Here is a 12549-nt window from a genome sequence, read left to right on the forward strand (position 1 = left end):
TACGAGGAGATGTCTGAAGACGTCATAAACTAAAGGCTTGTTTTACATTCTAAGACTCTGGCATGCGAGGGTGAATTTGTAAAACCACATAAAACAGCTCTCTCGAGATATTCGCATAGAAATAACGTGCATGTGGTCTATATATACTAAACAGTAACGGAGAATGCGCTCAACGACACGGCGGTGACGCCTCTGAAGGAACCGATGATATTTAACTTTATTTGCGGCGCGGTTCCGGATTTTCCGAGCATGCGCCCGCACACTACTCACTAAACTGCGACCCGGCACCGGACGACGTATCGGACGTAGAATACACACGCTTAGCTCGTTGGAAACTGAGCCTGCTACCGTTTGATTGTCGCAACGGTAATGCCTCAAAGATAGGTGTAAATAATTTAGGCTAGTCCTGGATTATTGAGTCGATGTGTCTTTGCTCGCTCGCAAGCGAAAGGACAACATGTTCGTTACCATCGTACTAGTGACAATATCAACAAGTAAGTCGTTAAGTGATGTATAATTGATTTCAGCTGTATGGATACCCTTTGCTTTTTCAAGCTTTATTTTTGCTATCTCCTTCTTGGGAATAAAACATTAATAACAAATTAATACGCCGAATAGAACATTCACTGCGGCATCTACACAACATGCAAACGCAATGCCCGAACTGGTCTGAGCACAAGCTGCCACATTCAGAATTTGAATTCATGTTTTCCAGGAGTTGTCGCTCAAAAAGTAGTTAATACCAGTCGATAAAACTCGGTTGTTTCATGAATAAACTGATAACATATTCTACAGCTGTTCACGCAAAATGTCCCGACAAGGTATATATAAATTTTTAACCTAATCATAAAACGGTTCATTTAGATGTATATGCCAGTGGATTCGTTAAGGTTGGCGATCCCCCACAAGATATTGGTGATGAGGGGCGACTGCAAGCAAATTTGATGTATAACGTGACATTTCCTGCTGATGGTACAGTATACGGTTGGGAGTTCTACGTAAAACGTGTCGCCCCCTGTCGGACGTGGATAACGATTTGGAGAAAATCTGATGTCAGTGAACTGAACGTGACACTTGTCGCAAAAACACGTTTACAATACGCGGATCAAGGAGTAAAGACTTTGTTATACAACTCTGTTGACAGAATACAGGTAATCTAGATAGAAATAAGCTTTACTTTCACTATACCTAGTAGTAAAAACTTGATTTTATTAAGTGTTTGCACACTTCCGGCGATGCGGGAAAGCCTGTCATAGTTTAAAACTGTCAAAGACTGATCATTTTCCCATTCTTCCCCAGCAGGGATTCGAACCTGATGGCATCGAGATTGTCACAGTATACGAAACCACGCCACACTAGACCGAGTACGCTGCTTAGACGATGTCGTTATCAACCAATCAGATATTCTACTTTGTTTTAGTCCGGGTTTTCCTATTTGTAGTTCTTCGGTGAAATTTACCTCCGCGATGCAACGAGCAATCTGATTGTTGCGGCAAACCTGCGCATGTACCTGCACACTCGGTCTAGTGTGGCAGGGGTTCGTGCCGTGGCTGAGTTGGCGATGCCATCAGGTTCGAATCCCTGCCGAGGGAGGATGATCATTTCCTCATTCATAGAAACACATCATTAATTAGCTTATCGCTAAAGGCTAATTCATTGATTCAGGTAAAAGCCGGCGATTTCTTGGGAATTGGCCACAAGATCCCCGACGGTAAGAACGAAGGACACTGCATTTCGAACAAAAGATACCACACGAATCCATGCACGCACGTTGTGAATACTGGGAATTTTGGTGTATATTCAAAATCGATTGGATGGACGACCACGGTGTCACAAAACGAATTTGGATGTCGACAATATTCAATAGCTGCATTATATATACCGAGTGATGGTAGGTCAAACATCGTTTATTGCCTATTAAAACTTACCTTTTCAGGGGCTATGCTGTATGACACGTTTTGACGCCGCAAAAGCTGTTCCTGTTATTGCATTTGATAATTAGGTGGAAGGGAGTTTGTGAGTTTTGCCCTACACGTCATCTATATCGGGAGCATTCATACACAACTGCCTATTATTCAATCGAAGAAATGCATTCGCGTGTGTCTCATCGATCGATAGCCGCTAGCAAAGATATTTTCAATTTTTTTCGAATACAGGTTCGTCTCTGGTTGAATGTTAAGCGCAATACTTGGTCCCAATAAGTCTTTAAAAAACCTTTCCACCGGTCAATAGGAAAACAAATTCATAGAGATTCCGGGGAATCGTTTTGCGATTTTTCGAAATAAAAATTCAAAATGTCTCGCATTCTATCAGTGTATTGGCATTTCAACGACTGTAAGACAGCTCTAAAGCATGCCATAGTGCAGTTAGAGCAGCCACCTCCGACTAGTTCGCCATCTAACGGACAATTAGGTCAGAGTAGGTCAGTCATTTGTGAGGTGACCTTGCCCATACCTCGAGGTTTTCATTGTCACTCCTACGCGACATCGCCACGGGGTGTACTCATTTATCAGATCGGAGAATCCGTTTGCCTCCAATCATACTTTATTATTGGTCACGTGACCTTTTGGAGAGTCCACGACCTCCTTTCTGTCGAGGTGGTGCGATTCGGATTTTGTGTGGAGCCTTCGTAGGTCATAAACGAGTGGAGTGGAATTGGCACCTGTTTCAATTGCTCCGACCCTCTAAACGTCGTCATCAGGACGAAGAGTTTGTCGGTCCGGTGACTCACCACAATGCGCGTACACGAATACGACGTAGAGAAATTCGCTGAATGACCGGCGGGTTCGGTCCAGCTTGCTGCTTGCAGTAACACCTGCATTAATGTGGTCCGGCTGTAAGGGTTAAATGACGAGTTGTAGTTGGGAATTCAAGATCGGAAAACAAAACAAAGAAATATTTCAAGTAACGAAATTTAGTCTTCGTTTCCGCAAGCTGCGATGGGCAATTGCACTACCTAGCTATTATCCGAACCCTGTCATAACGCTCCTAACCTATAAACCCTGTTGCCCCTCAACCCTGATTTTCCACGATTGAAAAAGCCGCCATTTTTTCAAATTATGACCATGTGTAGTTTGAATGATATTGCAATATAAAATGAAACACTTTCAGATTATCGATCACCAGCGCTGTATACCGAATATGAATACACTACGGCTTCAAACGATGTGATTGAATCGGCTGCTGGACACAGTTTGTTGACGTGCGCCGCCTGGTGTGCCAGATCGCAGCTGTGTATGTCGTATCAACATTTCGACGCGCAGAAGATATGTCAACTGATCAACAGAAAAACACCGCGAGCTCAACGAGCATCAAGCGATTCCCGATGGAAGGCTTATGGGTTGAATTGATATCGAAACATACGCGTTCATCTTAGAGGCGTAGAGTTGAAGTAACCAAATATCCAAAGAAGCATGAATGAAGGAAATATATTTCTCCATCTGAATTATCATTGCAGACACATAGATCATCAGGACACTCACGCATAGCACCAAAATGTCCTTGCGAGTTAGTTTGCAAAAGTAGCTTTAAATCACCTATAGATTTCACTAACTTCCCAAGTTTCCCTAATAAAGAAAAACTAGTAACCTATAAAACACATGTACAGCTGTCGATTTGTTTTTTTTTTACCAGCGGTGGATCCAGTGGCAGATTTCGACTGGCAGGAGCATAAAGACATGAAAAGGCAATATATACGTAAAAAGGGCAAGATAGGATCCAAGTAGCCCAAACAAGGGTCTGGATGGTTTTTTAGATTTCAGTGCATTTTCTCACAATTTCTAGGCACATGGTGGACGTTTAAGAGAATATAAGCTAACCCATGTGCTGCTGACTGTTATCCTATTAGGTTGGAAAATGTTCCCTGAAAAACACTGCCATCGTATTTCCAAAAGGGCGTGGGAAAACTACGACAAGAGCGCCTGCTCTGTGTGCACCCGTCTGGATCCGCTACCCCCCCCCCCCGCTTACATTTTACCGAATCCCGTGTTCAAGGCCACACACAAAAACACGCTTGTTTTCAATCGGTTTTATTATCCGCGTGCGTCAAAAAAGTTCGTCTCTGAAAATTAAACAAAATGTGTATCCTGCAATTTAATTCAAACTTAATTTAATTTTAATTAAAACTTTCCCTCTTGCATCCCGAATAAAAACCTGATAACACTTTTTTATGTGTTTGTTTCACGGTCGCTACCCGATTCTTACTGTGGTAAGTGAGTATTTCCATCCTGATTGAAGTCGATGACGCCTAAATCTATCCATTCGAACCCCAGGGGCTCGTGTCTGAAGTTGGGGGGGGGGGCGAATTGCATACTTGATGATCTAAACTACAGTTCACCCCAAAACTTCAAATACGAGCCCCTGTGATTGGAACTAGCCTGTCGTTGCTATACGTAATAAGACAAAATAAAATAGATACAATTAACTTGTACTAGAACTGGAGAAAACTCGAGGCACGAATGTCACATGATCGTTTTGACTTTTAGCGATAAACATAGGTGTAAATTATTCAAACAAAAATACCGTTCAGTCCGGATAATGAATCGACAGTGCTCGGTGTCTCTGCTGACTCGTAAAAAAACGATAACATGCTCGCTACTGTCGTACTCTTGTCGCTATTGTTGACCGGTAAGTCTTATTTAGTTATTATACGATTTCGTTTTTCGTTAAGTTAGAGGAATCAAACGTTTATCTTTTGTTATCTCAATGTTGGGAATGTACTATCAAAACCTGGTTAATCGGTCAATTAGATCATTCGCTGCAAATATGCAAAACATACAAAAACGCAATTCCGAAGAACTGGCTTCATCGCGTTATCTGAAACAGATTTCAAATTCGATTATTTCCAAGCTGAAACGCGGTTATATACGCCTACAATCAATACCATCTCAGAAGTATAATGGTAGCAAAATTTGCAAACGGGTGGTTTTCGAAATTCAGAAATAACACTATGGCCGATCTAAGGAACGGGGCAGGTTTTAGTCATACGTAGCAATTGGCGCACACTAATGTTTTCTTTTCTTATTTGATTCAACTATTCGATGCCAACATCCTCCGAAATCAATCAATTTAGTGGAAACTAATACCTTGTTTCTAATGTCTGCAAAGCTTAAAAGTTCACCATAGCCGGTCGCCCGCGATTTACTTGTAAATCACGATCAAGCTTACAATAACATACCCAGTGGTTGTAGAAACTAAACTGATTAAATATTAAATATTGCGGGTTTTGAAAAATTACATTGTGGATAATGAGAAACAAACCTTTTTTTCCCAAAAAATGAAATAATTCATCAAGATACATATTTAGGTTTACATTTTTAACATGGAAATAAAATGATGACTCATTTAGGTGTATATGCCAGTGGATTGGTTAAGGTTGGCGATCCCCCACAAGATATTGGTGATGAGGGGCATCTGCAAGCAACTTTGATGTATAACGTGACATTTCCTGCTGATGGTACAGTATACGGTTGGGAGTTCTACGTAAAACGTGTCGCCCCCTGTCGGACGTGGATAACGATTTGGAGAAAATCTACCACCGATGAACTTAAAGTGACACTTGTCGCAAAAAAACGTTTACAATACGCGGATCAAGGAGTAAAGACTTTGTTATACAACTCTGCTGACAGAATACAGGTAATCTATATAGAAATAATCCTTTTGACACCATTTTCCCTTGGCATCCAGACTTGCCACGGTACGAAACACTGCCACACTAGACCGAGTGCGCAGCTTAAAATAATGTCATCATTACCCAATCATAGCTCTCGTTTTATTTTAGGCCAAAAAAAAGATGTCTTGTTTCTCATGATTTTGAAATCCCGCCCGCATCGGAAAAATCATCGGCAAATTAGCGATAAAAATAAAGTCCGCCCTCCCGCATCATAGCTCGAAAATAAATTTGTTTTTTATAAAAATTAAAATCCGCCCGCCCGCATTGATATAATACGCATATCGTCATCTTCTTATCATTTTATTTCTCTATGAACGTATCGAGAAAAGTTGATCGTATAAATATCATCGGCACCGCACTGGTGACTCGAACCCATATCAAGTTTACACTTTTTTTATTTGAGGTGTTGCAATGGATTTTCAGGATTCACCAATCATTTTCAGGATTAAGCAGTGATTTTCCAGTTAAATAAAAATAAAAAACTACCTCCCGCATCTGAAGAAAATATGTCAGAGGGATATTTTTATTGATATAATAAAAATAAAAAGACACCTCCCGCATCTCCAAAAAAAATTCAAACAGTTCTTTTTATTTCTACTTTCTTTTTTAAAAAAGTACATAAAAATAAAAACCGCCCGCCCTCGTCATGGTAAAAAACAAAAGTGTGATGAGAAACAAGGCATCTTTTTTTGGCCTTAGGCCGGGTTTATATTTCTTCCGTGAAATTTACCTTAGCGATTATACATCGAGCGATCTGATTGGTGTCGCAAGTTTTCGTGCGGCAAACCTGCGCATGTACCTGCGCACCCGGTCTAGTGTGGCAGGGTTTCGTGCCGTGGCTGAGTGTAGCGATGCCATCGGGTTCGAATCCCTGCCGACGGTGGATGTATTTTCACTACCAATTCATCCGTGAAAAAATGAAAATTCTATATAACTAAGCGTTTGTTTTCCCAGTAATGCGAGAGAAAACGCTTAAGTTGCAACAGATCACCAATCGCTAGGTAATTCCTTGATTCAGGTAAAAGCCGGCGATTTCTTGGGATTGGGCCACAAGATCCCCGACGGTAAGAACCAAGGACACTGTATTTCGAACAAAGAATATTTTACGAATCCATGCACGCACGTTGTGAATACTGGGAACTTTGGTGTATATTCAAAAAAGATTGGATGGACGACCACGGTGTCACAAAACGAATTTGGATGTCGACAATATTCAATAGCTGCATTATATATACCGAGTAATGGTAGGTCAAACATCGTTTATTACCTATTCACGTCTCCGAAACTTTACTTTTTTTGGCGCCGTAAAAACCGTTTCATAAGCTCAAAAACGCTCTTTTCATATCATATTCATAATTGTTGTAAGCTGGTAATGCGTGCGGTATCCATACGTCATCGATATAGGGGGCGTTTATTTCGTAATCTACTCATAAATAAATACGATTTCGTAATTTTGAGAGGCGCAGTGGCCGAGAGTGGTTTAAGCCGCCAGACACTGGTCTCGTCAATCCAGGGTTTATTGGTTCAAACCTTGGTGGCGACAGAGTTTCTTGGTCGAGGGTTCTTCTCTGGTCCCCCCCCCCCTTAGGAAAAAGAAACATCGAACCCGCTTATAATGACCTGCGAGTCGCTTAGCGGGTTGGGGTATCCAAAAAATCGTAGTTAACTGAATTTCGCTTCCCTCCTTTTCTGTTCGGCGAATATTTTCATGCATTTTAGGATAACAGATTCCAATGGCAATCAAGCAGAGCATTCATCCACTAGTGTCATTTATTCAATTCAACTTTCGATGTGAACTTGTCATCGAAAATATATGTGGCCAGCGAGATCAAAATGTCTGGTGTTTTACAGTGGTACGTCCGCCCTGTAACGACAATAATGGCGTTAATAAACTGTCAAGGTTTTTACTTGTCGATAGTTTTAAAGAAATATGCGTGCAACAATATTCATCGAAAATGCATCCTAATAGCGTTCAGTGATATTTGCTTGCAGAAACAATATTCCGTTTTTTTTTTCAAATACAGGTTGCATTACATTTCGATATTGTTATATCGAATAATTGTCGTGTTTTTCTCAATAGTCCCATCCTTGAATATGCCATTTCGATGATGAATTATGTATTCTGTTGTGGTCGTCATCGGTTCCATCATGAATTGTCGATTGCCCCATGCACGAGCGCGAGTACGATATAGAAAAATTCCCTGAGTGTCAAGCGGGTTCGAGTCCTGCTGGCTGCTTTCAGTGTGCGGGCAACACATTTAAAGACTTCGGTCCCATCGTGAGGTTAAATGGACAATCCAATAGGGTATAGCAATACAAACAAACAACCAAAAAACCAATAAACTAACTCGACCCTATCATAACGCTCCTACTCCTAAACCCTTCCCTCTAGTCCCCGAACCCTAATTTCATTTCTAAGGTTGGAAATGCCACCATTTTGATTTATGTTGTTTCGGCCAATTCGACTTGGAACTGGATTACGAAATGCCTGCGGTTGAAAAGGCCGCCATATCTATGTATCGATAAACTAGTCTCGCAATGAATTATGACCACGTATCAGTTTGAAAGTCAATGTAATTAAGTTTTAAATCTTTCAGATAATCGATCACCAGCGCTGTATGCCGAATACGAATACCCTACGGCTTCAAACGATGTGATTGAATCGGCTGCTGGACACAGTTTGTTGACGTGCGCCGCCTGGTGTGCCAGATCGCAGCTCTGTATATCGTATCAACATTTCGACGCGCAGAAAATATGTCAACTGATCAACAGAAAAGCACCGCGACCTCAACGAGCTCCAAGCGATTCCAAGGGATGGAAGGCTTATGGATATAGTGAGATTTCAACATTCAAAACAAGAAATGTGGCTATCCTGGTACTAGATGGCCACTGAATACCTGGTAAAAATCGTTTATGTTGCAGAAATGTACCGTTTGTTTGCACTGCTTGAAAAAATCGGTCGGGTTCCCGAAAAAAATACTGGATTAACCCTTGCAAAAACATACTTGACAAGATTTTTCCGTTCAAACTATCAAAAATTACCAGCAGAAAAATTATCATCAAACTCAGATAGATATATTCGAATCCTGGACCCCGTCGGACAATCGGGTTTGAATACTAAATACTTTGAATAGTTTGAATACTCTAGACCAAGGAACAGCTTATAGTTATATAGCAAAAAAACAGCTTACAGTTAGTCTAAAGCTTCAAGACAACTTTGAACTGCAGTCACAACAGTAATCATCTAGATCTTGGACTGAGATGGATTAGATCGGTAACCATTGGAGAAACACTATTCCGTGTTGAAACGATTTAAAGAAAATACTACTCTAGTAACACGAGACAGATGAAGTCCGAAAAGTTCCCTTCAAGTTCATGACTTATGGATCTAACGTTTCGACTATAACCTAAAACTCATATTCAGGAAGATTAGTCGTCTTTTCATGATGATTCAGTCATCTTTTCCTAAAAATGACTGGGGTTATAGTCGAAACGTTGAATAATTCAGTAGCATAAGTCAGGTGACTTATCGGACTTCACCCAAACGTTTTATTGGTGTGCGATTTTCGATACATGGGTTGATACATGTGGTTTTAAAGATCAGGGGCCGGTTTCATAGACATGGAATAAGGTTATTCCCTGGTATCAAATCACTAATCCCAGGGATCAAATTTAGTACTAGGGAAATTTCTGTTTCATAGACGCGGATTTTTTTATTCCCTAGCAATAAGTAGTTTATTCCTAGCGGAAAATTTGATACCTAGCTACAGCTAGGTATCAAATTATATTCCTTAGCATCAAAATTAACAAAATGACCGATGAAATGTTCATTCGTCAACGAAAAATAAAAGAATATCGCCGCTTGGACCATCCTTTTGATGTTTATGAGGCTAATGAAATCCTTGAACGATTCCGTTTCACACCAGAGGCTATTTTGGTAATTACACGACTTATAGCTAGAAAACTTACAAAAATAACGGAAAGAGGAATGCCAATATCACCTATTTGGCAGGTTATGATCGCTTTGCGATTCTATGCGACTGGTTGTTGTTTCTATTGTCTCATAGCAACGAAATGAATTATGGGATGAATTTTGTGAGGATCTGAGTTTCCATGACATTGAACCTAATTAGCATATCTTATTGCTAGGATCAAATATATTCCCTTGGAATAGTTATTGCTAGCAACAAAGTTTGTCTATGAAACAGAAATTTGGTGCTAGCACTAACTATTCCCAGGGAATATATTTGATACCAGAATAACCCTTATTGCTAGCACCAAATTATTCCATGTCCTATGAAACCGGCCCCTGTTCTTTACTTAACTTTACTTTACTTTACTTTACTTTATTTCCGATTAACTTACATATGACAATAAGAGCTTAATACAATTACAAAGCAAAATAGGAAAATAGTACATGTATGATTGCAGCTAGCAGAAACTTTAAGCGAATGTTTTCATAACGGTTGATACAAACATACATAACTCTTTTTATACATATTCATTTTTCTGTTGCATCAAAGCTCTGAATTTGAAAGTATTTGGATCAATCACAAAAATATTGGGGGATAAGGCGCATTCTCACATCGCTAAAATAATTGCAATAAAAAAGATAATGATATTCGTCTCCGACACAATATTGTTACAAATACGTTCCTCTCTATTTGTCTTTTCCCATCTCCCAGTTTCTACCGGAAACTTGTGGTTGCATGTTCTGAATTAAGTCAGGTTTATAATAAGTTTATCTGGTATATTACTTATATTAGGATATATTGGCAATATCAATGATAAACAACCTGAGTTTGATTTTTCTATCTTAATGAACTCGATAAGGTTGAGTTCTATCTGAATCCAGGCATTTTAACCTGTAGTAATATTAGTCTATGAACCTTTTATAAATTGATATCCTGTTCTCGGGACATTCCGCGATGTCAAGTAACATTGTCTCTAACATCGCTTCTGCGTGTAATGTGTTTCCAATAAACATATATACATATTTTAAACATCGACCACTTAGTCTAGGCTTCAGTAAATTACATATTGGAATTTCTGGTCGTATTCGCGTATTTCGACTCCTGTGGCACCTATTTTCACAAAAAGACGATTTTGGTGATGATTGGATCATTAATTTATGCGCTTTGCGCAGTGGCGTTACCATAGCCAATGAGGTTTATCCGAGGCGTGGTTATTGCTTTAAATTCCCTTACTGCCCAGGCACGTATTCCGTGGAAGTAATGCAATTTCATATGTCCAGTAATTTTTACCGATTTACCGATAGGCTCGCATGCATTTCCTATTTGGTCTATTTTGATATAAACCAAACGGGCTAGTGCTATCGCCACCAGGCCCAGTCATTGATGATATGTAAGTAACGCAGTTCCTACCCTTAACAGCCGCTGAAGCTGCTTTATCACTCATAACCCACGAACAAGATGTTCTTACTTACCAATCTCAATTCGTCAGACTGTTTGGCGAAATGAAATGACTCGCAAACACTCTCACTGCGTCGACCTGAGGATTTTGATTGGCTGATAGAAGTTTCTGACAGAATGACCCGATCTACTAGCAAGATCGAAGCGCCCCTAGGACCAGGACCCCTCGATGATATTAACAGGTTTGACAGTTATGTAGAAGTCACCTCGCGCCTTCATATTCCTTAATTACATCAATTGTTTAACGCTCGAAAAAGCGTAACAATTATGATTTATACAGTAATAACTACTAAATGTTATTTATCTAGGGTGTATTGTCTGAGTTGATGTGCGCTACGCATTCAATATTGGCTTTGCAAAGTAGTGTATTTGGCGTTTATTCCGCAATAGAATACGATATTTCAACACAGTAAATCTCATTGTGACTTCGATAAATTTCCATGTATAATGGGTTCGTTTTTAGGATATCATCGGTCATCGATATACCTTGAAATAAGGTCGAGTGTTATATTTACATGTTTTCATTGAATAGTCAGATTATTATGGTGGCTGATTCGGGCCATACTAAAAAAAAATTTCTGTACGGCTAGAGCAACGATGAAAAAATTTTCACAGTGGCCCTTTTTTGGTTTTCTCGCGCGAGAATTCAAAAAGTTTGGTTTTCTATTTTGAATAATGTTTTGAATCCTCGCGCGAGAAAACCAAAAAAACGGGCCAATGTGAAAAACTTGTTATCGGTGCTTTAGCCGTACAGAAAAGTTTTCAGTATGGCCCGAATCAGCCACCATAGATTATCGATAATATAATGAACAAAAAAACATGTATATGAATGAATTTATTAGTTTTTTTGAACGGGATTGAGACGACTATCGCCGACTAGCAGCAAATTGTGACCGCTAGTTAGCGTCATTAGTAATTAGTCATAAACTTTCAAATCAAAAATTCATTTTTTAAACGCATAAAAAATCCAAGCATGGTAGATAAGTGGACAGAAGATTATCGCGAATCGCAATTGGTAGAACTATGATATGTTCAGAGCTGACACACGCCTTTCTTTTCAGTTGGTTGTTCCTGATTAAAAAGAAGGGACCAGGCCGAAAGTTTTGATTCATCTCTAGCGGAATCTCTTCTGGCGCGTTCGTTTCGAATACACTCTACCTATAATTCTGCAATTATAGCATCACCGTGTAGAAGAGGCTGGTAGACAAAAATGGCTCGTTGTTAGAAGACGGGGCTGATAATTTTCAACAAAAAAGCACACCATTCTTTAGGATTTCATCTCTATTGCCTGGAAACTACATCTCAGTGCGGTTTATTTTCTAGAAAACTCTTTGCACCAGGACTTCATTTATATACCGCTTGGAAAGAGCACGAAAAGCAGTAAATTTTAAAATCGTTCCGGGGGAGATCTCCAGACTTCCACCGTTTGTCGTGGATTTTACCCTT

The 12549-nt window shown here is 39.8% G+C and overlaps 1 protein-coding gene and 1 pseudogene across 1 annotated transcript; both read left to right on the plus strand.

Annotated features, from left to right (window-relative positions):
- The first annotated feature begins 364 nt into the window (after positions 1-364).
- On the plus strand, positions 365-3575 carry LOC141907611 (uncharacterized). Its single transcript, XM_074797310.1, has 4 exons — positions 365-494; positions 865-1151; positions 1666-1891; positions 3112-3575. The coding sequence occupies exons 1-4, from the start codon at positions 458-460 to the stop codon at positions 3348-3350; spliced, it is 789 nt and encodes a 262-aa protein (XP_074653411.1). The 5' UTR covers positions 365-457; the 3' UTR covers positions 3351-3575.
- Positions 3576-10805: 7230 nt separating this feature from the next.
- Positions 10806-10950, plus strand: LOC141907921 (U4 spliceosomal RNA; annotated as a pseudogene).
- The last annotated feature ends 1599 nt before the right edge of the window (positions 10951-12549 follow it).

This window comes from Tubulanus polymorphus, chromosome 6 (assembly GCF_964204645.1).
Source record: "Tubulanus polymorphus chromosome 6, tnTubPoly1.2, whole genome shotgun sequence".
Classification (NCBI taxonomy): Eukaryota; Metazoa; Nemertea; class Palaeonemertea; order Tubulaniformes; family Tubulanidae; genus Tubulanus; species Tubulanus polymorphus.